The sequence below is a fragment of the Salvia miltiorrhiza genome, chromosome 3, assembly GCF_028751815.1.
Source record: "Salvia miltiorrhiza cultivar Shanhuang (shh) chromosome 3, IMPLAD_Smil_shh, whole genome shotgun sequence".
Classification (NCBI taxonomy): domain Eukaryota; kingdom Viridiplantae; phylum Streptophyta; class Magnoliopsida; order Lamiales; family Lamiaceae; genus Salvia; species Salvia miltiorrhiza.
In genome coordinates this window covers 59,074,223-59,101,046 of record NC_080389.1, presented here as the reverse complement: position 1 = coordinate 59,101,046, position 26,824 = coordinate 59,074,223, and the positions used below count along the sequence as shown (strand labels likewise).

Below are 26,824 nucleotides of genomic sequence, written 5' to 3'. Positions count from 1 at the left end.
CCACAATGGGTTCATTTCCAATAACTAATTCAAGACATAAGCCAACTACTATCAACATTACGTGTAGTCACCAATTAATTACAAGACTCAAAACTCGTGTAGCACGTACATAGCTATGAGGGAATTAGTAAACACCACAATGAGTTCAATATCTAATTCAATACATAGGCCAATAGCTATCAACATTGCGTGTAGTCACCAATTAGTTGCATGTGACGTTTATTTTAAAGGATTGATGCTAACAAATAAAAGTAATAAGTGTAATTTATTCAGATAGTTTGAAATATTCAAAGACTTTGATTATTTTTATCATTTAAATTAGTTTTGATTTATTCATATCTCATTGACATAGTGTAATTTGAAGAAATTTTACTATCGAAGATAAACGCCCCCAAGCTGTATACCCAATAAGCCCATTAATTTGGGTCTCGTGTATTTACGAATTTTTTTGAAATCGGTTTCAATAATTCATTGGGTTAAAATCATATCAATATTACTCATTATGTGAGGAGCATGCGCAATTCTGAAGGATGCAACATAACACTAATAGTAATATACATGGAGATGCAGTCTGAAACACCAAAAATTCACTCAACTCTGCCAACAAAATTTGTTAGGACAACCTTAATTGGCACATTTTAACAACATCAACACTTGGAATCCATATCTAGTTTATACCACTCCAAACAGCTGAGTTCATTGCTTAGTATGGAATACTGTCTGAGCTATTGCTTGCAGCTGAATTTGTCTTCCTCTCTGCTTGGAGTGATCGACACAGCGATTCCAGTTTGTCCTTCTGATTTCTCGTTTTCTCCAGTTGTTTCTTCAAGAGTTCACGCTGCTCGGAAGGGGCAAAACAGACATTTCAAAGTTCAAGATACAAAGAACGAAGATCAAAGGGAGTTTATCGACAGCTAATTGTAGTTCATATAGGTACATGAGCAAAGTCTATACCTCGTTGGCCAGTTCGATGAGGGTGACATCTGATTTATCGCATTTGCTCTTCATGAAGGTGTTTTCTTTTTTAAGGTCCTTTATTGATTTCGCCATCTAATTTTGCAAACACAGATTATTTTAGGAAAGGAAACAAATGTGGGCCAAATAGAATATTTTGGAAAAAACAATGTTATGCCACTCTCTCTACCTTCTCGATTTCTTGCTTAAATGTTTCAAAAACCTCGTTACTCTTCAATAATGCTTCCTGGGAAACATGAATTAGAAAGTGGGAAAAAAAGAAAGAAAGTTAGAGAGAAAGAAACACAATAAACTAGCCGGAGGCTTAATTTAGCAATTCATGATAGTTGACAAGGGGCAACCTGGAATTGTTGGAACTTTTCACCATCGGCTGTTAACTGCAATCTCAAATTCTTTTCGGTTCCTAAGAGTTGTGCCACTTGTTCTGCATATAGTTTCATTTGAGCCTGCTCCTGCTTCAATTTCTCTTCGTGTTGCTGAAGTTTCAGATCAGAAAGCTGAAGTTCAAGTGCTTTCTGTTTTAGCTGCAAAGCCGAATGAAGGATTTCAACTTCAGCTCAATACGAGAAATAAGTAAAACTAGTTTGTTTAAGCAGAATTCCTTATACTTGGGTTGGGTATGTACCTGTTGCGCATGTTGCTGCTCGGAGAGAGTATATTGCTCGACAAGTTGTTTTAACTTGATCTTCAACCTGAAGTTAGAGAATTTTGTGCATGAGCGGAACTGGTGCAAATACAATAAGATGTTACACGAGACCTTTTTGCTAATATAATCACAAATTCTGAGACACACTTCTAAACCTAAGCCTATAGGACTCAACAGAGAGCAAAGAGAGTTTGTCCGAGGACTAGTCGATTATTGACTTCATAGCAAAACAACAAGAACACACTAAATCAGTTATCAAGTTTTGAAATGACGAATGCAATCATGTAAGCATCCTGATTGAGTATACAACCACATTTATGCAACAGAAAATGAGTGCAGTCAGGAAATAGATCAACAATATGAAGGGGTTGTTTATATGATCTTTTATGATCAACTAGAAATGCAAACTCATGCTCTTCATTTCATTCTTCAGAAGCTTCAATCCATGTGCCAATTCTTTTTACTAGCACAGGCAATCATCAAAAAAGTCCACAAGTGTCGGATAAAGTAGAGCCCTCGATTTGGTCTTACATTTCGTTCTCTTTTAGCTGAGCTATACATTCATCTTTCTGTTCCTCCAGCTTACAGCTTACTTCCTACAACAAAGTAGGAAAACATAAACATATATAGAGCGACAACCTTCCAGATGTTATGGGCTCTACAAGAACACAATTATGCAATAAGAGCTACCTAATTTCAACAAAATTTTCAGAGGAGCAAGTTGTAAGGAAACATTTCTAAGAATTACTAAGAAAAATCTTGCTAGTTGTTATTTGCAGCTTCCAGCTTGACAGCCAAACATCTTTCGAACATGCAAGAAAGTGATGAACATAGCACAGTAAAGATGACGAAGCTCGTAACTGGACAGGAGCTTTACAATATATCAGAAAATCACAAATGAGAACCTTAATTGCATCTTGGAACTTATTTGACAGATCTAATCTCAAATTTTGTCCCTCTTTTGACACTCGTTTGCATTCGTCCTGAAACAAACAACCAGCAAGTGTGATTAGAAAGGCAACTAACATCAAGATTTCAGACAGAGATCACGAAGATATGGAGTAAGCAGTCAAGGTATCATCGTTCCAGACATTTGCACACAAGAAAGTTCTAATTTGACTTGCCAAAAACAAATGAAATCATGATAGTTACATGGTACATTCAAGTGTTATGCACACATGGATCACATATATCAACAAACAAGGGGTCTAAAAGAACTTTCTGACTACATGTGACTACTGTTCAAACTTCATATAGATCTAAAATTCAGTCTGAAAAACCAGAAAAGGTATCAGCCGAACTAGATGATCTGAGCAAGCCAAGAGATTACCATTAACATTTTATTTTGACGCTGCAGCTCCCGACACAATGACTCAAGTTTATCTCTAACAGCAACAGCTGCAGATGAGAGGAAGACATAGATCAGTAAATAAAAGTACAGTGATGCATGACTTGTTCCCAATCAAAAACAAATATGTAAGGTGACTAGATTGTAGACGGGGATGGGGATGGGGATGTTTGCATAAAAAATTAGTCTTAGAAGGTTGAATTGAAAACCAACCATTTGGGATAAAAAATGTTCACGACAGAGTGATATGAACTAAGCTTAATACATATCAGAAGGTATAAATTACAGTAACCAACCAGAATCTCTTTCAGTAATGACTTGTTGATACTTCAAAGTAAACTCCAAAAATTCCTTCTCTGATTTGAAGGTACGTTTTACTTTACGCTTGACCTCAGGAGCTTCCTGATGGAATGAATCAGAGATAATCAGAAAATTATGAGGAAATAATTAATCCAATCTTCAAGCTACAGATGACTTTCTCTCAAAGGGTCCATGAAGGACGATAAGATATACCAATGACCAGATCACTTGAAGTTCTACGAAAATTACATGGAAAGGGCACAATTTATTCAATCCATTATGGCGTACCTTTTTGTTGTTTTCAGTACTTCCAGTCCCATCAATACCCACTGAGGTAACTGCGTGTGTTTCAGCACCTTCAATGGCTGCAAAAACAGAAGTATCCTAAATTTAGTAAAATGGTGAAACAAGCAAAAGAAAATCTAGAGCAGTGTTTAGTCAAAAACCAAGCATCTCCAACAGAAACAAGACTAGCTATAAAAGAACGTTATATTATCTATGTTGAAAAACATAATTCATATCACATAATTATGTTCCTGCACAGATGTAACTAACATCGCCACAAACAACTGAAGATATAGTCATTGAGACACTATGCAAAAGATGAATAAAACCCAAACCAACTCAATATTATTCTAAACAAGTTAGGAAACTGCATTCAAGTCATGATTTAGACATTCTTAGCAGACCATATGTTAGAAGCAAGTATCAAGCTATCGAACAAGGAAACATCCCTTCCAATTTACAACATCAAGAATCCATTAACATGCAGTACATATCAAATACATTATACATACAGCTCAAAAAATAATCACTGCCAAATTATCGACGAAGAAATCTAGTAAAATCACAAACCAAAGATTCCCATCGGAAGAAGAAAGCTAACAGCTTCGAATAACACATCAAACTAACAAAGCAAGAGCATTACATTTCTCCTTGGCATTCCCGTCGCCTTGAGTTGGGTTGGCATTCGCTGCAGCCGCTGATTGAGTTTGATCCGCCACGTGCTCGACCAATTTACCCAATGACGAACCGCCATCTTCTATCACAACTTCGGGCCGAGAGCCGGGCTCCAGCAGTTTCTCCTCCTTGTAATCTACCACTGCTTCCGCCGGAGAGGATTCGACAAACCCATCGGGCAGCGAGTCGGCTTCTGGAAGCTGATTCGCCTCCGGGTTCGGGCTCGGGCTCGGGTTCGGGTCCCCCATTTTACACCTGCACCTTCCTACAACTTCCGAGGAATAAGAAAGATTTGATTTTTTTGCTTACATTTGTGTAATTATGGTTTAAGACACACGGAAACGAGGTCGATAGATAGATATGCTTACAGATACGAGGTCTCTGCTTTGCAAAATGACTCGAAGCGAGAGGATATTAATGGAGAGAGAGAGGAAAAGCACTCAAGAGCGCTGCAAAAGAAAAGTTGATTCCGAAGTACAAGCAATGATGCCAAGTGTACAATTTATGTGTCAATTGCATATAAGGAGTGTTAGTTTATTGTATTTATAGATTTTACTTGCTAGCTTGTTTTGAATTGCAAACTAGGTATATGTATTAGGGCTCTAAACGAGTCAAGCTACTCATAAGCTATTCGACTCGATAAAAGTTATATCGGTAATTTAATGAACAGTTCATTTAGCTAAATAAGTCAAGCTTAAGCATGGCGATACTCGACTCGTTAATTTGTGAACAAGCTCGTTAAGTGATTTATCTTAAAAACATAAGATTATTAATTAAATATCTTACTATATTTTATACTATAATCAATAATATTTGAATTAAATATCTAATTAACATCATTTATTTACAAGAAAATAATAAATATATTACATTGTTGTGAATAAAATAACTTATATATTTGAAAAACAACTTATGTATTAGGATAATAACAAAACTTTTAAATTTAAAAAGTTCGATTAGGCTCGGCACTATATTCGACTCGATTAAAGCTCGATCGATAATTAAGTAAACAGCTCAATTAGCTAAAGGAGTCAAATTTGAGCAAGACACTATTCGGCTAGACTCGACTTGATTACACCCTATATGTATACGATAGTGATACATTCCAGCTAGGGTTGTCTATATGAATATCAAATTTTGGATAATTCAATAACTGAATTGAATTATTCGGATTCGGCTATCCAACAATAAATTTTTTTGAATATTGAATAATAGATAACATATCAGTAATTTATAAATGACTAAATTTTGAAGCAAATAACATATTAGAATGTTATACACACGTATCTATCTCACACATATCATGCATAGCACACAAGCCCTAAAATGATTTAGATGTTGGGCTCAATGTGAATGTATATCTCTATATTTCCTTTGTAAGGTAATAGAAAAAGTTTGCACAAGCAAAGCAACATTAGATGCTCAAAATGTAATTGGGATATTCGTAATTGCGGCAGCTCATTTAGGCAGGGAACAAAATTCACCAGACCTTCCCTAACCCTCCTCTGCTTCCACTTCTAGTCCTTAACCATCGCCACAACACCGAAGGCCGCCGCAGGAGGTGGTGCTAGGGCACGCCGCGACGACGACGTGCTTCGTGATGCACTGCAGGCGAGGAGAATACACAATCATTGCCCTGGTTAACATAAAAATTATGTGCAGTGATAAAAAACAAATGGAATCCAATCAAGAACCTCCAAAAGATAACCATCACTATCTCATGTGTTTCATTTTTAGTGAATGCTGCATCAAGAGAAGCACTGCTCCTGAGATAAGATTGAAACTATGCCTGAGTACACATCACAGCCTTCATCAACACACAAAACTAAAAAACTAAAGCATGAAAAAGGTGAATCAAATTCACCTTGTTACCTTCCATTAGAAAGTGCCTGCAGGGACGTGTAATCCTGGGCTCGTTTTCTAGCAGGTCCGTGAGTGTCGATCATTTTCTGCCTTTCATGAGGTTTATATTCACCACGGCATCAGCCAGTCTTCGACCCCAAGGTTCAGCAGTTGAACTCTGACAAACGAATCCTCTCTCCTCCAAGTCGACCAAAATCTTTTCGCCTCTGGCAGAATCGTTTTCAGCAGAAACAGCCTCAATGAGAACAGAAAACGTGGTGGCATCAGGGGAGACACTCCTGCGTTTCATCTCCTCGTACAATGTGAAGACACGAGCAAATTCACCACTCCGACAGAAGCTAGTCAGAAGAACGTTGTAGGTAACAACGTCCGGTTTAGCTCCATGATGTTCCATCAGCAGCTTCAAATCCATTGCCTCGGACAGTTTAGATTCTTTACATAAAGCATGAATGACCGTCGTGAAAGTTGGAATGGTTGGAACGAGCTTGCTCATCATCATGCATTTCAGCACAACCATCCCATCCTCCATTTTCCCACTCTGCACGAGCCCCCTAACTAACGCGCTCTCAGCCACCTGGCGAGAGCTAACGCCAAGAGCCTCCATCTCGTCTTTAAGTTTAAGAGCTCCCCGCATATCTCCAGATTTACACATGCTCGTTATCAATCTGCAGTACTGTCTGATTGTCGGAAGAAAACCACTCTCCACCATTCCATGAAGTAAAACACGGGATTCACGGCATCGTGAAATTCTCTTAAGACCATTAAAGATCGAAGAGAGAGTATCTTCACTAGGCGAAACTCCACTAAGCCTCATGAAATTCAGCAAATCAAGGGCTTTTGACACGTCGCCTCTCTGACTATACGCTGTTATAAGCAAATCAAACGTCAAATGATCTGCAAGAGTCCCATTCGCGACCATCATCTTCAGAAACTTAGCTCCGATATCCAGCATTCTGGATTTGCACAGCCCGAGAACAATAGAATGGCAAGTAAATTTATCAGGAACATAACCGTTTCTCAAGATGGTTCTATACAACGCGAAGCAACCAGAAATGTTTTTTCGTGTTGATTCCCCGTGCAAGAGAATGTTATACGAAGTCAAACTAGGGGTTAAACTTCGGCTTTCCATCATTGATAAGACATTGTCCAACTTATCAAGCTCCCCTGTCCTCGAACATGCATCGATAACTGCATTGAGAGTAACTATATCAGGATTCAGACCTTGCTTTACCATATCATCAAAATAGTAAATGCCAGCTTGTCCTTGGCCGATCTTGATGAGTCCACTAATTATACTCGAATACATAAACTGGTTCGGAGAAAGAGTTCCTCTTTGCACTCCCCTTTCCAACAGAAGAATTGCAGTCAACACGTTCCCGGTCCTACATAAACCGGCGATCAGACAACCGTAAGTATAACTATCAGGAAACATGTTGTTTTCAACCATCTCAGCTATAAGACTGAGAGCCAATTCGAAATAGCCTTGCGCAAATAACTCAGCCAGCATCGTGTTGTAGGTGACTATGTCCGTGGCATGAGGAATTTTCCGAAGCTTACTAAAGAAGTCAAGCGCTTCCTGGATATTTGCTCCTTTGCACAGTCCCTTCAGTAAACTTCCATATGTGAAGGCACTAGGCTGGTAGCCAAATTTAACCATTTCATCTAACAATTCGAATGCTCTCAACACGTCTCCTTTATTTACACAACCGCCAATAATTGCATCGAAGGTAGCAGAGTTGGCAAGACCAATTTTATGGATGTGATGCATGAAAACTTCCGCCTCCGCCACATTTCCACTTCTACAAAGGGAGGATATCAATAAGTTACATAAGAAAACATCAGGACAATGACCACTACGAAGCATCATGGTATAAAATCTTATTGCTTCATCCATATCTCCCAGTCTGCAGAAATTGCAAATCAATGTAGAATATACAATTTTGTTCATTTTGATTCCAGATCTAAATATTTTACAGATGATTTCCTTAGTACGATTTATCTTCCCAGCTTTAGAAAATCCATTTACAAGAACTGAATATGTGACAATATCAGGATGCATATTATCCTTAAACATGCCATCGAGCAACTCCATAGCCTCAACTAGTTCGCCACTTCCACATACTCCATCCATTAGTGTAGTATACATTATAGAGTTGACGGTAACTCCATCCAGCTTTAACCTTGCAAGTAGATTTCTCGCAGAATCTAACTTTCCATGCTTGCAGAGTCCATCCAAAAGTGATCCGTAAGTAACCTGATTAGGCCTCAATCCCTTCGCTTGCATTTCATTAAGAAGTTCATAAGCTTCGACAAAATTGCCTCTACGACAATGCCCATCAATAAGAGCATTATACGTGATACAATTTGGTGAAACATCACCCTTACACATATCATCATAAAGTTTCCCAGCAACTCCAATTTTCCCCTCGTTGATAAATCCATTTATGAGAGTATTATACGTGACTGCATTAGGGGTGACCATCCTCTTTCGCATCTTCTTCAAAAGTAGATACCCTTTAGCACTTGTGTTATTCTTACACAAATCATCTATAAGCACATTATATGTACACACGTCAGCCTCAATTCCCCGGCAACTCATGTGATCCAACAGCTGAATAGCTTCCTTATACCTCCCCTTCTTACAGTACCAATTCAGCAATGTATTATAACTCACCACAGTCGGGGCATAACCACTCTCCTCCATCTTCCCAAGCAAATAACTTGCCTTCTTTAACTTCCCCTCCCCACAAAGCACACTCAACACTATGTTGAAAGTGCTAACATTCGGACATACGCCATTCCCAATAACCTCTCCAAAAAACAGCCACACAGGCTCAGCACGCCGCGCCTTAGCCATTGCTGCAAGAATCATATTACAAGTACACACCGACGGCCTAAACCCCCTCGAACACATCAAACGAAAAGCCTCTAAAGCATCATCAGCTGCCCCCATTCTCACATAAGCCCTTATCAACAGGTCAAAAACAGCAGGGTTTGAATTACAGAGAGGATAAGTATCCATCAACGCATAAAAAACAGAACTTGGACCCGTACCCGAACCCGTTTCTGACAAATACTTCAAAATCGACTTGGCACAATCATACATTCTTGCTCTAACGAGAATGTGGGTGGTGATACAATACAAGTGAGTTATGTGAGTGAGCTCCAAACCGGGTTGCTTCACTACCCATTTCAAGAATTTGAGAGCTAACCTTCCGTGAACTCGCCTCAGCGGAGCCGTTTTGTATTTCATGCAATTCAGCGACTCCCATCGATCAATTGTGAGAATTGCATATACACTTCTTACAGTTTCTTTACCTATTCAACAAAAACCCAGCCAAATTATAAGGAAAAAAAAAAAAAAACCTTTTCAATCGGACGCACTTGAAGCATGTGGATGCAAGCTATTAACACAGAGAGAGAGAGAGAAATACCGTGAGAAGAGGCGCTGATTTTGCAGTTGTTTCTGAGAAATTGAGGAAAATCTTTGGGGTCATCTAACGGCAGCCGAGCTCTGGTTCTGGGAAGTTTTTTGGGAGAAAGATTGCATTTTGGCGCCATTCTGGAACTGAAGCGCGACGCCATGGCTGTTGTCACTGAGTGGTGAGCTTGTTCATTGGAGCACTTTCTTCTTCATATGAATTTTGTGAATTTCCTCTGACTTTGATCTTTTGTTAACTGAGTTGGTATTTTACATGCCCTATTTTTGCTTCGGTGTTATACACATTTAATTAGAGAAATTAATCAACTTCTTGTATATCACAAATTCAATATTTTTTTAGTTCAAATTCTTACGTCGGAGATATTTATAAACTGTACTCCCCCTCCACAAAATAAATTTTCATTTACCCTTGAATTTTTGTTAATAAAATAAACTCATATTCTGTCTGTGAACAATTATATCCTCTCTTATTTCCTATATTTACTACTCACTCCGTCCACGAAATGAGTACTCATATTTCCTTTTTCGTCCGTCCACGAAATGAGTACTCATTTCCCTTTTTGGTAAGTGTACCCCACACATCTATTTAATTAATACACTAAAAAAGTGGGACCCTTAAACTATTCACACTACACTCCATACATTTCTTAAAACCCGTGCCGTCCACAAATGAGTACTCATTTCGTGGACGGAGGGAGTATTTTTTTAATTAATGAACTCAACTCATAACACTTTTATTATTTTTGTCAATTATCTTTTTATTTAACTCACAACACTTTTATCAACCTTTTTAATTTTTGTGCCAACATCAAATGAGAGTTTATTTTGTGAACGGGGAGTAGTACAGTACTGTATTGGTTGAAGAGCAAATCCACTACTATTAATTTATTGTGGTAATATATAAAACTACCCACCTTTCTCAATCTTAATTTACATTATACCCACTTTTCCTAATGCATTCACTCCATACCCATTGCAATAAAAAAATAATTGAAGGTACATAGAAGGTACATACGTGGGCAGAACTATTTACTTTTTGTAGTTCCAAAGTTGTGTCAGTTGACCCATTTATGATTGGTAGTAGGGTGTAGGTGATTTTGACCCAACTATGCGCAAGAATTAAAACAACTACTCTGTGCAAAAAATATGCGCCTACAAACTCTGCGCAAAATTAATATTACCGAATTAAAGCAACTATGCGCAAAAAATAACAACTCTGCGCAAACAAACCAACTATGCGGAAGAATTAAAATATGCGCATACTTACTTATAGTTTAATTCAAAGACCAACTATGCGCAAGAATTAATTATTGAAATATTGATTTGCAATAATGCGCAAGACCAAATTGATGCGCAAATTGGTCATAGTTTAATTCAACTATGCGCACCAATATTAACTCTGCGCATATTAATTGCGCAGAGTTTTGACTATGCGCAAACAATAACTAACGGAATCACTCAGTACACGGAAATCCACACTGCAAATCACACGCCCAATCATTATGCACAGCTTTTTTCAGGGTAAGAAATATTAAAATAATACAATGGGTATGGGGTAAATCATTTTGAAAAAGTGGGTATATGGGAAATGTAGTTTGCAAAAGGTGGGTATTTTAGATTTCCTCCCTAATTTATTTCAGTAAAAACACAAAAGAAGAAAATTAATTCTTTTTCATTATCATTATAATCTGTCGAGAAAATTAACTTAAGCGACAAGGTTAATGGAGGAAGAAATGAGTGGTCAATGAAATTATTTTCTTTAGCAAGGTTTGATATATATCTCGACTTAAATTGGGTATATAAATAAATAAATAGTGTTCGAAATGTAATTACTCCCTCCGTCCCATTATTCATGGCTCGTATTCCTTTTTGGGCCGTCCCAAGCTACTTGGCTCGTTTCCTTTTTGGGACATAATTAGGGAACTATTAACAACTTAATTAAGGCAACTATATAAGGCAAAATTAGAAACCCTAAATCTACATCTTTCCTCCTCAATTCCTTCCGCCGCTCTATGCTCTCTTTCTCTCTCATATGCGCAGCCCTCCTGTGGCTGAAACCCTAAATTGTGCCGCCCTCAACCGCCTCTATTGCCGCCCTTAATCGCAGTGATGAAGCGTTCCTTCTCTTGGAAAGAGTATCTGAGCGACGAGTGGATCCCCGATACCGAAGATTCGCTCGGCTTCATCGACGCTTCGCCGCCTGTGTACTTCCCGTTCTCCATGTCGGAGGCGTTGACGGCGGCCTCCCAGGAGTCGTGGCTCGGTGCATCTGAGGTTGAAGATGAAGGAGAGCTTAGGTGCGAAGAAAGTCCGTCCCCTCCGCTCCGACCTACGATCTATCGCCGCCCTTGTCCCGCAAGGATGAGAAAGTATGAAACCCCATCCTTACCTCTCTCATTTAATCAGTCCCCTGATTTAGGTCAATATACTGATCTTCTCTGTTACGAATCATGGGCATCGGTTTTTCTGAGCGAGGAAACCCCTAGATTCGATGCCAAATCGAAAGATTTGGCGGCGAAATCATGGGTTAAATCGGAGGAAACAGGGGCCAAAACGGAGGAATTGGGAGGGAAATCCGACGAGTGGTGGCTCACGGCATCCGAAGGCCACCGTCGACTACTCGCCACACTGCTTCCTGAATTGTTTTGGGTGAGATCTTCCATGTTTTTGGTGAATTTGTGCCTATTTGAAAATGTAATCTTGTGGCTGTATGCAAGAGACCTAGGGGTTTAATGGGTGATTTCATTGCTGAAATGATAAGAACTTGCTCATATTTTTTTAAAAAAATGCATCTATGATTAATAATGAGATGTACGAGTATGAATTGTGTGATGTTGGTTTAGTTGGTGCCTTGAGCATGTTGGTGTGTTGTTACTGATTTGGTGGTGATGTTTGGAGTGTGGGTGGTGCTGTTGGTGTAGTACTTATCTGCTGTTGGTGTAGTAGTATCTGTTGTTACTGATTTCATGGGACTGATGCCCACTACTCTACAAGGTAGAGTAGTGTTGGTGACTACCCAAGAACTAAGTTCATTCACACTTGCCATCTGCATTACATTCTTGCCATCTGCATTACAACTTCTTAAGTGTGTAAACTGCATTTACAAAAACAAAAAACCATTTGTTGTTGCACTAAAAAAGCAACAAAAACGTTTTGAACTATGCACAACTTCTTGCCTTTCAACTATGCATATAGGCATTTACAAAAAACAAAAAACCATCCGCATATGCACTATTCAAGCAACATTAAGGCATTGAATTGTTGTTCAATGCCTTCAACTGTTGCTTGGTGAATACCTAAACGATGTTCGAGCTCTTCAATGCCTTCCACTTCCCCTTTTTCCCGTAGATAGGCTATGGTCTCTTTCACCAGGTCTGTTGGAACTTCCAAACATTGAGGAAGAAGTTGTTGTCTTAATAGTGCATCCTTCTTCATGTGTGGAAGTTTGTAGCAGTTCTGCCCCTTAACCTTCATGATCTCTATCATGCAACCCTGCAAACTTAGGAAAACCTTATTCAATGTCATTGGTGCAAGCTCATTAAAGGAAGAAACCACTGCATTTACTAGGCTATCCACATCAAAGTAAACACTCTCTGTTTGCAGGCTTTGAATAGCCCTAAACCATCCAAGGTCATTTATATTATTGTCAGGGGAGTTTGGAGGCTGATGTATGATGTTGATGTCAAAGCCATCTGCTGTTGCACAGTCTCTGAACTCTCTGTCCTCATTCTTGATATGTGGCCTAGCATTATCTTGTTGAATAAAGATAATCTTGCTTGCAAATGAAGGCCACTTGGCTTTAATGGCTGGAACAAGCTGTTTCATACATTAAATGCAGAATATTCATCACCTAAATGCAGAATATATATGTTGTTGTCTTAAATGCAGTCTTCATCCATTAAATGCAGAATATTCTGTGCAAGTGACTTAAATGCAGAATTCATACATTAAATCACTTGTTTCTGTTCCATTCATCATAAATGCATAACTCATGCATCCCCCTATTCTGTTACATTCATCATAAATGCAGAATTCATACACTAAGAGTTCTGTTCCAGAATACCTGCTTGATGAAACACTCTCTCATTACTTGTTGTGTTATGCTCTCAATTGGCTTTTGCTCAAGTGTCCCTGCTGCTCTATTCTTGCTTGACCTCTTTGCTGGTACCATTTCTGTTAAAGGGAAGATTCCTATCTTCCCGTCAAAAAGAACACTCCCATCATCACCAAATATTGGTCGACACACCGCACACACGAACATCACCTTTTTTATGAACTTTTTACTCTTGCAACTTCTATGTGGCTCAGCCTCTGCTGGAGTTAAATAGAATCTGTGAGAAGCCTTGGTGATGTAGAACCACTTTTCATCGATATGGATAGTGTTGTACATGCTCTTGAACTTCAATTTATCTTGCAGCCTGTCATACTCAATATTGTCTAAGCAAAACCTCAACCGTAACAGCTTATTTGGGGCTGTTAGGTCAGGTTTTATAGCACTTGTATGAGCCTTGATCAGCCCCTGATCTATCCACCTACCTACGGTACTCTTGCTGCAGTTTATTCCGCTAGCCAATCTTCGTATGGTTGATCTTTTAGATAACTCAATGCTTGCAATTAACTCTAGATCAATTTGTACTCTTTTTTTCCTTGGTCTACAAATTTTTCTACTTTGTGAACTTATAAACTGACCGTTGATCTATTTTTGCTTTGCCTCAGCCCAAAGACGACACACGGTTCGCCGAGAGACGCCGAACTTGAGTTCGGCAGCCTTCATTTTGCCTCGTGGTGGCTTGCCATTCTTGCTTTCGATGATCAAGAATTGAATGAGAGCAGCCCTTTCTTCACTTGTCAAATCTTTCCTCCTCAACTTCTTTTTTTTTGATTGTAAGTGTTGGGCGATAGAATGAAATGAGAGCAGCCCTCTCTATTTAAAGTTCCACAAATGTACTGCCGCCTTTTTTTGGGCTAATTTATGAAATGTGTTGCTTAAAATTCTTCTATTCTGGCGCCACTTTTTCATTCTGTACTGCCGCCTTTTTAATTTCAGTTTAAGGCATTTCAGTTTTAAGGCATTTCAACTTTCCATGTTTAATTTATTGTTTAAATTCACTTTATTAAGGAAATGGGTTAAGGATTAAAAGAATAGAAAAAAATAGCTTAATCTTGTGGTCCCTATAACTTTTATAACTACTTTAACTCTCCTAAATACCCGTGTCGAAAAGTTTTGAGCCATGAATAATGGGACGGAGGGAGTATTTTATTAAATACTGCTTTGAGAAAATTATGGGACTGTAAACAAAAAAAAAAAAATCAATTATTGCATCTTTGACATTGTTTTCACCAATTGAATTTGCATACAAACACATCAGCAGTTGCAATCGACTAATCAATCGAATCGATTAAATCAAATAGAGAAATTATGGCTCAAAATATGAAATTATGTAAATAGAAAATAAAATAAAGAAATCCAAACCGAAACTATAGGAATAGGGCCCTTAATTTATATTTGAAAAAATAAAATAAAAGATTCACACTAAATCTATATATCTAAACGTCACCAAATTTGAATTAACATGAAAAAATAATCCATATGCATCTTAAATTTAATATATTATAAAAATCATTAAAATGAATAAGTTATGAAAAATTTAAAATATTTTATTTTCTTTCTCTTCATTAAAATTTATAACTTTTTATTTATATATATGTGTATAAAAATATTTATTATGATGAATAATGTATGCATAGTGTAAATTTTCATTATCAAATAATTTTAAAATTTATTTAATTATTATAATTATTATTTACTTAAATTTATCGTTTAATTTCGATGTCAGTCGTAAATCGCACGAATTGGCGTATACTAGTGAAGTGTGAAATATAAGAAATAAAACAAGCCCTTCAAATTAGACTTTTTATACACAAAAATAATTAAAAATAAAGAGCATATGACATTCTTTAATTCACAATCACACGCAATGAAGTCAAAACTCTTCATTCAAGCCCACCAAATAAGACAACGGCTAGTTGGCCGCACCCAACCGCCGGTCCCCGCCGCGGACAGCCGGAATGCATCCCAACGACCTCGCGAAGAGGCTGGTGAGGTGCGACCTCCCACTGAGGCTGGACTTCAACATCTCCCACTGGCCCTTCCTCCCGCTCTCCGCCAGCTTGGCCTGCCTCTGCTTGATGGCGCCCAGCTCCATCTCCGGCTTGAACTTCACCGGCCCGAACATGAACATCCTCCTCCTCGACTTCGCCGACATCGACGTCAGCGAGCTTATGTTCACCCTCTGCACGTGGTAGTCCACGTCCACGTCCGCGCTCTTCGGCCGCGCCAGCTCGCCGGAGAACCGCGTCGCCGCCGAGAGCCGGCGGTGCTCGGAGTCCGGGGAGGAGGGCTTGCGGAGGGATTTCGATTTCACGGTGGCGAAGTAGTCGCGCTTCTGGTACTCGTTCAGCTCGTCTTCTTCTTCCTCGTCGTCGTCGTGGATGATCTTGCCGCAGAAAACGATGTCGTTGTGGTAGGAGTGCGTCGGCGCGGCCGCGAGGTCGGCGGCGGAGAACTCGAAGAGGAGGTCGGGCCGGGCCGAGGGAGTGGATGATGATCCGGAATTGTTTTGCGGCGAGGGGAGATGGCTGAAAGAGAGTCGCTTGGGCTCTTCTTCTTCATCTTCTCTCTCTACTTCTTCAAGAGAGAGAGCGGCGTAGTTTTCTGCTATCATTTTTTCCATTGAGAAGTTGCACAAGGTAAAATAAGTGTGTGTGTGTGTGTGTGAATGGTTTGGGACTTGCATAGCATAGTGTATATATATGTGTGTGTTTGAGGGGTTGGGGGTGGGGTGGTCAGTTTCTTTGTTGCTACGGTTTCTTGTAGGGTAAGGGCAAAACCGACAAATTACACATGTATGTGGACTTGGTCTTTCTAATAACGAGTTCACTTGTCTAATTTTAATAGGTCTCAAGGTTTTAATTCAAAAAAAAAAGGTCTCAAGGTTTAGGTGCAAATGTTGAAAACAAGTTTAAAAGAGAAAAATGTTATAATTATTTTTAGGATATTGGTGTTAAAAAATTTAATTGGTCTTATATGTTAAAAAACAAATAGTTTAGAATGAAATAAGAGAAATTATGTAATCATTTCTAGGGATATATTTAATTTGTCAAGAGTAAGAGAGATTTAATTAATAAAGTATGCATGAGAGAAATTTTGGGATTGGTATGACAATTGGGCTATAATTAATGAACTAGTTATGACTTATAAAGTGAGATTAAATAATTATTTATGACTCAATAATATATAATATAAATAATGAGTTATGTTGTAATATTTATTATGTATTGAATTTTTATTTTACTCAATGTTGTTGTCATTGTGTAGATTAGAAGGAGTGTCTTCATGAGTTTTACTTATTGTTGCATAATGAGTGGCTTCATGTGTTACAAGTTTCTGGAGACTCCTTAGTCCTTAGCAGCTTATACTTGCAGATTTTGGAGATTTTAATTGTTGGATATTTACTTTAGCCTATTTTCGAATATATTTCTGTTGGTTCTCCTTGTTGTCTTGGACTCCTTCTACCCAGGATTTCTGTGAACCCTAATTTGTGTTGCAAGTTTCTTTCCAAGAGTTCTACTTCAACTAAACATCCTCGTGGGATTACATATATATTGAAGACGAAGTAGACTGAGGCGGTTGCTGCAATTATTGTTATTCTTATTAGTTTGAGAGAGTATTTTCGTGCAAAGAGAGAGCATACAGTTTGTGAGGGTATGCTGTTGTTTCACGCTTGTTCTCTTTGTAAGCGTGAGTTCGTCTCCAACCTGTTGGAGTGATATTTTGCTTTGGAGTTGAACGTGGATTGAGGTGCAGTCACGTTATGTGAGTAAGTTCTATCTTGCTCTTACTTTGTTCACGTAGGTGGTGGTTTGGGAAGATATATAGAGGCTAGGAAGATCGAGTCTTCGCGTGTAAGTCTTTTGTATGTCTTATCATCACTAGTGAATTGTTTGAACTAGGCGAGGCCCCCCAAACGTAGGTGTTTTATCACCGAATTGGGTAACAATTGTTGGTGTTCTTGTGTTCTTTATTTTCTGCACTAGTTTCATTATAAGTGTCTCTACGAATTCTGACTTTGTGTGTGTATGAGACATATGAATATTGGATAGGTACAATTTCAATAAGTATATATTAACTCGTTACACACTCGTTGTTATTCTAAATTATGGTGGATTTGCTTATTTTAAGTCCAACTAAAAGAAACTTCCCAAAAAATCAAAAAATAAAGTCCAAGTGTCCAACTAATTAAAAAAAGTAAAAAGAAATGTATTTAAAAAAAACAATAACAAAAGAGGTATATTATTCATACATGTCAGCGTTAGTAATAGCCACAAGCCAACCCGAAAAATCGTACAGTGGCAGATTTTCATTGGGGCTGCACTCTAGCCCAGTGCAATCCCAAAATTTTGTCTTATATGTATTAAATATATTTAGTCTAATATCTATATAGTTTTTTTTTTTGACGGGAATATCTAATATCTATATAGTTAAGCTTATAATCTAGTCCAGCTTTCATAAAAATATTTATTTTTGCAGAAGATAAATTTTTTTTTTTAAATCCACATAAAGATAATTTTTTATATGCTTTCAATATATTTTTTTATTGAATCAATAAAAAGAGAACAATTATTTATTATTATCGGTGATTGAATTCTAATTCTAAGTCCATTAAAATTTTACTTGAACATAAAAATAAACTATACGAACTATCGGAAAAAATTTGGCTCAGGGGCTATCGTCCCCGAACCCCGTGCATACCTTCAAGTTCAGCCCCCCTTATCGATAAATTGTGAACTCGGCCCTGATCGTTAATCCAACACAAAAGTGTTTGCTAATGTCCAGACAAATTGAGCAAGACAATGCGCAGCTCTATTAGTCAATCTATAAGCATGAAAAATACCATAAGAAAGCAATCTCTAGCTCCATGAATGATATCCCTCGCTAAGTTGAGTATTGCGTTGGAGATAATACAAATGCTGGATATGGGGAGGGCTAGAATAAAAACACATTTTTTTTGTATAAAATAGGAATAATTTTCAATCCTTAGATCATCAAGATCTACGGTTGATTCATCACCTTGTTGGATGAATTCAGACCCTGAGTTTGAATCCAAAAGGTAGCGAAAATTTTATTTTTCGCAATTCATACAATTACACAGTCAATTCATATGTGTTCTACATAGAATTCATACATTTTAATTCGTTTATAGTTTATACAAAAAAATGTGTTTTTATTCTAGCTCACCCTTGCTGGATATTATATGATCTCTTATCTATGATTAGTTTTATAAACAATGTTAATATATCAAGTCTTTTTGCCCTAAAAAACATATTCAAAGAACTAGCTTTTTTTTTTTTTTGAGGGGGAAAGAACTCATTAACTTTTTTTTTTTAACTACAAAGAACTCTTTAACTTGATTCAACTTTATATACACAATATTTTTTCGTTTTAGACGAAGTCCAACTCTTTATTTAAAAGATAAATAAATCAATCAATTATCAAAACCCCGGCCCCACTCAAACATTTCCGTGAATTAATTTGCAACACCCACCCAGCGCTCCAATCCGCCGCCGCCCGCCACCGGAATGCAACCCAACGACCTAGCCAACACGCTCGCCAACCGCGATCTCCCACTCAAACCCGACTGCACCACCCCCCAACGGCTCTTGCTCTTCCCAGCGCCGCTCTCCGCCGCAGCCGCTAACTTCCCCTGTCTCTGCTTGATGGCGCCCAGCTCCATCTCCGGCTTGAACTTCACCGGCCCGAACATGAACATCCTCCTCCTCGACTTCGCCGACATCGACGTCAGCGAACTGATGTTCACCCGCTGCGCGTGGTAAACCGTGTCGCCGCCGAACCGGGTCGAGGCCGAGAGCCGCCGGACCTCGGCCGCGTCGCGGTCGGGTTTGCGGAGGGATTGGGATTTGACGGCGGCGAAGTAGTCTCTCTTCTGAAACTCGTTGAGCTGATGATCTCGATCGCCGCCGCCGCCGCCGTGGATGATCTTTCCGCAGAAAATGATGTCGTTGAAGTGGGGGTGGGCGGAGGCGGAGAATTCGAAGAGGTGGTCGGGTTCGACGGAGGGCGGTGGGGGAATGTCGGGAGTGGCGGCGGAGAGTGGGAGATCGCAGAAAGAGAGTCTGTGAGCTTCTTCTTGGTCATCTTCTTGTTGGAAATCGTTCATGGTGAAGATGACGAAGGTGTTTTAGTGTAAGAGTGTGTTTTTCTTGAATGTGATGTAATAATGGGATTGAATATGTGGGAATGGTTGTTCAAATGAATGTGTGTGTATCGATATATATATACCACGCTCATATTGCTTCTAGAGGAGAGGGACAAATTTAAGTGACAAATAATTTACATTTTTTTCCCTAAGAACATTCTATATAGTCATGATTAGATAAATAAAAAACTGCGTTTTTGATTTATTTATCATGGTTTCATTGTATAATTGTTATAAATCATCTAGTATATCAGTAATAAGTTATTAGTATCTGTTGGTGATGGTAACAAATATTGCTCCATGCTCAAAAATGTAGATGATAATCTCATGATCCCAAATTATAGTTCCATTCATATATTTCTTGTTCGTTTGTCACAAAAATTGTAATTAAAGTGACAACTTTGTGTGATTGTAATATTTGTGGTTGAGCTAGTATATGAATTGAGTAAATTAATTCAAATGATATAAATTATTAATTTGTTTGAGGTATTCGAAATTCTAATCTATTTACGTAAATAAGAGATTAACTTTATTATTTTATCTATCTAAGTTAAACATGAAAATTAAATTGATAACAGAATCTGAATTAAATATGAGTATGTATCTCTAAAACTCTTTTTTCACAACGTTAGATTGATATTATAAATTAATATGATCATGTATGATTTCTTTAAAGTAACTAAATTTAATGTGGCTACAAATAAAAAATCAACCAAATAAGCACCACGTGTCAATCTATTGGAAATGCCAATAGTTTGAATTTATTAAATAAAGAAAATGAAACTTGAAAAATTGAGAGACTTAGTCGCGGTACCGTTCGTCTTAAATTCCTCTCATATATATATTAATTAGAGTTGCCAAAATATTACTAGAAGAAGATCGGATAAGTAAAATACCAAATGAGATGTCAATGAGTGGAAAATTAGTGTTAGGAAAATATTATTGGTTGTAAGGTAGGAAACAACCTAAGAAAGAGGCAATGACGCGCAAATATTAGTATTAGGCTTTTTTCTAGATGAATGAGCCATCCCAATCAACATACCTTCTACGCACGATTCAACGAGGCTTTGAAATTGTAATAAATTTATATATTTCCCATTCTAGAAGCACTGGAGCTGCCTGCCAGGAGTTTCGTGTTATATTATCTGCTTCCGTCCCACCTTCATAGTTCTTTATTCATTTTATTTAGATGTTCGAATATACTAATTTACTTTCTAAATTAAATTAACATTAAATATTTTTTTTACTCAAATAATCTTATTTAAATATAGTTAACCATAAAATAAACAAGGACAATTAAATAATTACATATTTCTCAAGCATTATTTATTGTATTTTCTTCATATGTGTGAAAAAGTAAAGCAGACTATGATGATGTGACGAAGGAGTATTTGCTATTGATTTTTTTGAGACCGAGTATTTATTGATATATACACTTGACTCATAATTTCTATATATGGGTGTTAAATATATTTAGGGGCGGACGCAGAATTGATTTAAAGGAGGCTCACGGTCAATATAAAATAGATTTACACAGAAGAAGAAAAGAAATATAAAAGTAATGTTTATTTAAACCTATCTATAATATTATGGTCCGGTTCCAGTAAGCAAAATTCATTTACAATTCTCATTACTTGAAAACAGGAAAATCGGTGATTAATATACCATATCACATCAGTTATTGAATGCCAATAATTTTCTATCGACATCTATATATAATATAAAAGAGCAATTTAACGGTAAAATTTTACGGCCAATTTTTCTCTCTCCTATAAAAAAAACTATATTCTCTCTCCTACAATCTATCCCACTATTTACTCATTAAATATCTATTAGTTAATCTATATATATAAAACATGCACGAATTTTTTCTACAAAAATTTCTCTCTTTACTTTGCATATTTTGTTTTGATTCTTTTTTAAAATTCATCAACTGTTACTTATAAAAAAATATTTTATATGGATGTTAATGATAAGATCTTTAATTTGATGTAAAAATTATAAAAAATAAATATAAAATAAATAAATTATTATCATTTAAAGTCACAATTTTTTTCTCTCTCTCATCTTTCATCTATCCTCTCCTCTCTCCTACCTCCTTTCTTTGAATAACAAGTTCAATTTTTTTTTCTATTTCATTCCTTTTTTAATATTTATTTATTTTATTTTTTTATTTTTGTTAGACATCATTTTTAATATTTTCTATTTTTTTTTTTTTGCTATAACAATTTAATGTAACTAAAAAGATTAGTCTTATATTTGTTCATTTTAGAACTCTTTAGCTTAAAAATAAATTTTAAAGGTTGAAATTTATATTAATATAAATTTATAGATAGTTAATTAATTAAATCTTAAAAAATTAATTTCTAATATGATTTAGATTTATTAAAGTTTTGTATGAATTTTTATATTTCTTTATATTAACATATCTGTTATTATTATGTCTTAATTAAATTTAATATTAGATTGAGAATTGACAATCTATATAGTATATAAAAGAGAAGTTTTTCCCCTCCATGTTTTCCCTCTCTTTTTTCTCTCTTCTTCCACCAATTTTTTCACTTTTTTTTTGCTTTTTATGTTATTATATTTTATTTATTTTCTAAACGTCATCAAATTTGATTCGTGAAAAAAATAATCATATGTATCTTAAATTCAATATAGTATAAAAATAATCAAAAACGAATTTAAAACGAATAAGTTATGAAAAGTATAAAATATTTTATTTTTGTCTCTTCATTACAAAAATTACAACTTTTTATTTATGTTTGTGTATGAAAATATTTATTATGATGTATAATACTATATAATAATATGCATAATGCAAATTTTCATTACACTTTGTATAAATTGAAAATTTATAATTTTATATTCAAGATTTTATTGAGTAATTGATCTTAATTGTTATATTATATTTTTAAAACATATGTTGTATTTGTTTATATTTTATTATTATTATTATTTATATTTATTTATTTAAATTTATCGTTTGTCGTGCATCGCACGAATGAGCGTATACTAGTATATACCAACTTGTTAGTAGAAGTGTCAAACATGAGTGGATTCCATGTCTTGGTTTTATGATGTGGGCCAAGTTTTATACTCCCAAAATGGGCCAATTGGATTCCATATCTAATGGGCCAATTGGATTTCCATGTCTTGGTTTTATGATGTGGGCCAAGTTTTGTACTCCCAAAATGTTTCGGGTTCTAATGGGTCGATTGAGTTCCATGTCTTGGTTAAGGTTAGAAAACGCTTTAAAAAAAAAGAAAAGAAGAAAGTAACAGAAAACGTGAGGGGTAAAATTTATAAGTAGCAAAAGATAACTCTATATGTAGTGGAAGGGGCATTCCGAGAATTGAACTCGGGACCTCTCGCACCCTAAGCGAGAATCATACCACTAGACCAAATGCCCGCATATATACGATAATTTGTTATATATATTCAAAGTTTAAAATGAAATGGGTCTACTATAAATATACCTATATATAATCAGAATTGATTAGCAAAATATTTTTCCCCTAATTTTATTTAACTCTGTGTAATAGTAGTATTTATATATTTCAATATGATTTAACGTTATTAAGGAGGTATAATTAGAAAAATGTATTGACAACAATATGGTACATTAAAGTTATTAGTATAAATAATGCACTATTCAAGTCTCAAAAAAGAAAAATGAACTATTCTAAAATAATAATTCTCTCAAATAATATCTGGATAGAGCATGATGATAAATTTTGGCAAAATCAGCCGTTGAAATTAAACTAGATTAAATATTCTTAGTCAATTATTATAATTTTTTGAATAAATAGTGTATTATTTTCCGCAATTAAGACAAAATATATTAGGGTGTTTTTGCTATTTTGGGCCGATTTCGAGCAATCAAGATGAAATCAGCAGATTTGCAATCCAAATATACTTTTTGAAGATTATTGCAATAAAATATACAAAGATATATTTTTCGAAGATTATTGCAAGATATATACGAAGACGTCGCATTATTATTTTCCCCAAATAACGCATGGAACATCATCTCTGTTTGTTACTCCTTATCTATTTATTTTATTTTTGGTTTGATGAAAGAGGATTAATTGATTTTTTTATATTATACATAAAATAAGTTTGCAATGATTATTCACCCCCGAATAATATATGTATAACGTTACTAACGTACATAATGGCTTATTATCCCAAAAAATGATCTTATATATGCCGAAATTACATTACAATATCAATTACATAATTCTCAACTATATTCGTAGCCTATTTAAACTGTAATAATTGCAAATAAGTCACACTTGCTATCAAACTTTTAGCAAAGTTAAAATCGCCTAAACATATATATATATATATATATATATATATATATATATAATTTATTTTGATTGGCGAAACAACTTTTTATATTGATTGGAAAATTTATAATTGTTTGTTGGCGTAATTTTTTCGAATTAATTTCTCCATTTAGTGTATAAAAAATATTTAAATGTTATAATTATTGCTCATCTATTTTAGTATAATTGTTCGTAGGTTGTATTTATTATTATTTTATAAAAATAAAAAATTTAAAATTCAACTATATATATTCATGAAATATAAAAAATTATAAATAAACATAATATATTAACACACTTAGACACACACACGGACACGGAGTATATTTGAAGGGTTTATCATTTGTCGCTCTAGTGTAGATGTAGAATAACAAAAGCTTGGGTTTATCATTTTTAGCCCTAAATTGAAATTGGAGGTTTATTTTTGTTTTGTTTTTTTGAGAACCAAAATTGGAAGTTGAGATGACGAGGACTGCCCTGCTACGTCTGGTTCGATCTCAATCTAGAGCTTTTCGTTCAGGTTCATTTGCTAACTTCAATCTTGATTTCGTGTTTCATTTTGTATTGTATGTGTTTATATTTGTTGTTCAATTATGCGAAGATTTTTCCGGCTCATTTGTAGCCAGTTCGATTTGAGCTGAAATTAGGCGAATCAGATCGATGAATGATTATGTGAATGTCCAAAAGCTTATAAAATGTATCTCGATTTTTGTTCTAGCTAAATCAACTCATTTGCTTTTGTAATATTTATAGTCAAATTAGAATTACTAGCAACCGTTAAATTTGATGATCTTAATCTGTCAAACACTCTCCATAATATCTAGTACTCATTCCGTCTATTTTCTGTGATTCGTAAGGATGTTCGAGAACTGAGAGCTTTTGATGTTTCCTAAAATGGTAAATGTTTAGATTAGAGTTTGTAAGCTCCCAAAAAGGTATTTGTATTAGATAAACAAGGAGAGGTTAACTTAATTTTCTATTTTCAAAAGTCAATTAATTAGTTGCTTGGTGTTATTTCGAGTATTTCAGGACAATATGTTTTGAGAGAATGCATTTTTAGCAGATTTGAAGAATATGCGAAGAATTAGAACACATTTGGATATTTTATTGGAGAAAAAGTTTTATCTGAAGTAACGGCTGATAAGTACTTGTGAGGATTAAAATGTTTTTATGGGTTAAGGAAAATTTCTCAAATAACACTAACACTGGCTTATTTGGAGCATCTTAGCGTAAGAAGTCATTTTTTCTTGACCTTACCTTACATGTTACCAAATTGACGGAGAAACTGTGGCTTTAAGTAAGCCCTCACCATTGTTAGTTGAGGATCACATTGGTAAAGAGTTCCAAATTCGATAAAAGAATAGCTTGATACAGTCAATATTTGTCTTGTTGATGCTTGCAAACTGGTTATGTTCATGTTGTTGTTGCTCAAAATGTAATGTAATTTGACCAATTAATGATACTTATGCCTATTTCCCTTCATTTGATCAATTATGAAGTTTATCTTCCTTCTGAAATTGCACAGTGAAGGGAGTTAGTTTCGTCCCATAATAAGATAGAAGCAGAGTAACTTTCCCAGATTTAATTAGGATGTTGCCTTAGTGTCACTGAAGATTCAAGTGCAGATCCTTGATTTTTTGTGTTCATCCAAGCCAAGAGGTGTTGATCTTTAATTAATTTTCATTTATGTTGTGGGATTTGTTTATTCCCCCTTCGGTACCTTTTTTCTTACAGTCGGTTTACTTTTCGTTTTCGTAGCTCATTAAACTCAGATACTGCAGACTTGCTTACTTTTAAGTTATTTTTTCATCATATTTACTGCAACAGGTGATCGCGTTACTAAGGTCCTCCCCTGGTCTCATGTGTCCCGTGCCAAATTTGATGCCAACCCTACCGCCCGTTATGCCCATGTGCGCTGGGCATCTCAACCTGCAGTAGCAGAAGATGACGATAAGATTAGTATTGGACCTCGTAAAGGAAGAGAAGATGGAAATGAAGAAAAGGAGAGGGAGGTTGTTTACTACGGTCCTATATCAAGTACTATCAAGAAAGTGAAGCTTCTCTCACTTTCCACATGCTGCCTCTCTGCTTCGTTAGGTCCTGTGATCACTTTCATGACATCTCCGGACATGAATGTTATCCTAAAGTATGCAGTGGCCTCTACTGTCGTAGTTCTAAGTGCCTCAACAACTGCAGCCCTTCATTGGTTCGTGAGTCCTTATGTTCACAAACTCAGATGGCAGCCAGGCTCCGACAGCTTCGAGGTTGAAATGATGTCATGGATGGCGACATTTGTCCCGAAGACCGTCAAGTTTGCAGATATCAGACCTGCACAGACCCAAAGGCCTTATGTGTCTTTCCAGGCTAATGGTAACTTCTATTTTGTCGACACTGAGCACTGCTACAACAAGGCGTTGTTGGCAAAACTAACCCCTCAGAAACAATAGCCCAACTCCAAGAACGTATAATCTGCAGAACTCGATGGTCAAAGTTTTTCTTCTGCTTCTGTAGGTATGGAGATATACTGATGCCGTTTACTGGGTAAACTTTTTTCGTCAAATAAGTACATCGATGAATTATTAGGTTTACATCTGCTCGAGTTATACATAATGATATTGAACGCATTTTGTCTGCAATAGTGAGTTTATCCTTCTGCATTTTATGAAACTGTGGCTT

The 26,824-nt window shown here is 36.1% G+C and overlaps 5 protein-coding genes and 1 non-coding gene across 13 annotated transcripts; 1 reads left to right on the top strand and 5 right to left on the bottom strand.

Moving 5' to 3' along the window:
• Positions 1-531: 531 nt before the first annotated feature.
• LOC131014867 (uncharacterized) lies at positions 532-4,753 on the bottom strand. 3 transcript variants are annotated; one of them, XM_057942999.1, is made up of 12 exons: positions 4,598-4,753; positions 4,198-4,494; positions 3,558-3,634; positions 3,266-3,371; positions 2,952-3,019; positions 2,527-2,604; positions 2,153-2,217; positions 1,601-1,667; positions 1,317-1,499; positions 1,145-1,201; positions 955-1,050; positions 532-838 (listed from the first exon to the last, which is right to left on the bottom strand). In XM_057942999.1, the coding sequence occupies exons 2-12, from the start codon at positions 4,475-4,477 to the stop codon at positions 704-706; spliced, it is 1,212 nt and encodes a 403-aa protein (XP_057798982.1). In that variant the 5' UTR covers positions 4,478-4,494; positions 4,598-4,753; the 3' UTR covers positions 532-703. The 3 variants fall into 3 exon arrangements, with proteins under 3 accessions (XP_057798982.1, XP_057798983.1, XP_057798981.1); XM_057943000.1 differs by having other exon boundaries at positions 4,198-4,500; positions 4,598-4,720; XM_057942998.1 differs by having other exon boundaries at positions 4,198-4,709.
• A 685-nt stretch (positions 4,754-5,438) lies between these two features.
• LOC131014866 (pentatricopeptide repeat-containing protein At5g55840) lies at positions 5,439-9,822 on the bottom strand. 6 transcript variants are annotated; one of them, XM_057942997.1, is made up of 5 exons: positions 9,527-9,822; positions 9,305-9,410; positions 6,102-9,058; positions 5,924-5,995; positions 5,439-5,834 (listed from the first exon to the last, which is right to left on the bottom strand). In XM_057942997.1, exons 1-3 carry the CDS (start codon positions 9,675-9,677, stop codon positions 6,172-6,174), a joined length of 3,144 nt encoding a protein of 1,047 aa, XP_057798980.1. In that variant the 5' UTR covers positions 9,678-9,822; the 3' UTR covers positions 5,439-5,834; positions 5,924-5,995; positions 6,102-6,171. The 6 variants fall into 6 exon arrangements, with proteins under 6 accessions (XP_057798980.1, XP_057798977.1, XP_057798978.1 ...); XM_057942994.1 differs by having other exon boundaries at positions 5,924-6,018; positions 6,094-9,410; XM_057942995.1 differs by having other exon boundaries at positions 6,094-9,410.
• A 2,943-nt stretch (positions 9,823-12,765) lies between these two features.
• Positions 12,766-13,924, bottom strand: LOC131019073 (uncharacterized). Its single transcript, XM_057947754.1, has 2 exons — positions 13,598-13,924; positions 12,766-13,350 (listed from the first exon to the last, which is right to left on the bottom strand). The coding sequence occupies exons 1-2, from the start codon at positions 13,922-13,924 to the stop codon at positions 12,766-12,768; spliced, it is 912 nt and encodes a 303-aa protein (XP_057803737.1).
• A 1,491-nt stretch (positions 13,925-15,415) lies between these two features.
• Positions 15,416-16,515, bottom strand: LOC131014865 (uncharacterized). The gene has a single exon (XM_057942991.1). It carries the CDS (start codon positions 16,329-16,331, stop codon positions 15,558-15,560), a length of 774 nt encoding a protein of 257 aa, XP_057798974.1. The 5' UTR covers positions 16,332-16,515; the 3' UTR covers positions 15,416-15,557.
• A 6,639-nt stretch (positions 16,516-23,154) lies between these two features.
• Positions 23,155-23,226, bottom strand: TRNAP-AGG (transfer RNA proline (anticodon AGG)). The gene has a single exon. It is a non-coding gene; the product is annotated as a tRNA-Pro (tRNA).
• A 1,234-nt stretch (positions 23,227-24,460) lies between these two features.
• On the top strand, positions 24,461-26,824 carry LOC131014863 (uncharacterized). Its single transcript, XM_057942990.1, has 2 exons — positions 24,461-24,668; positions 25,976-26,824. The coding sequence occupies exons 1-2, from the start codon at positions 24,611-24,613 to the stop codon at positions 26,593-26,595; spliced, it is 678 nt and encodes a 225-aa protein (XP_057798973.1). The 5' UTR covers positions 24,461-24,610; the 3' UTR covers positions 26,596-26,824.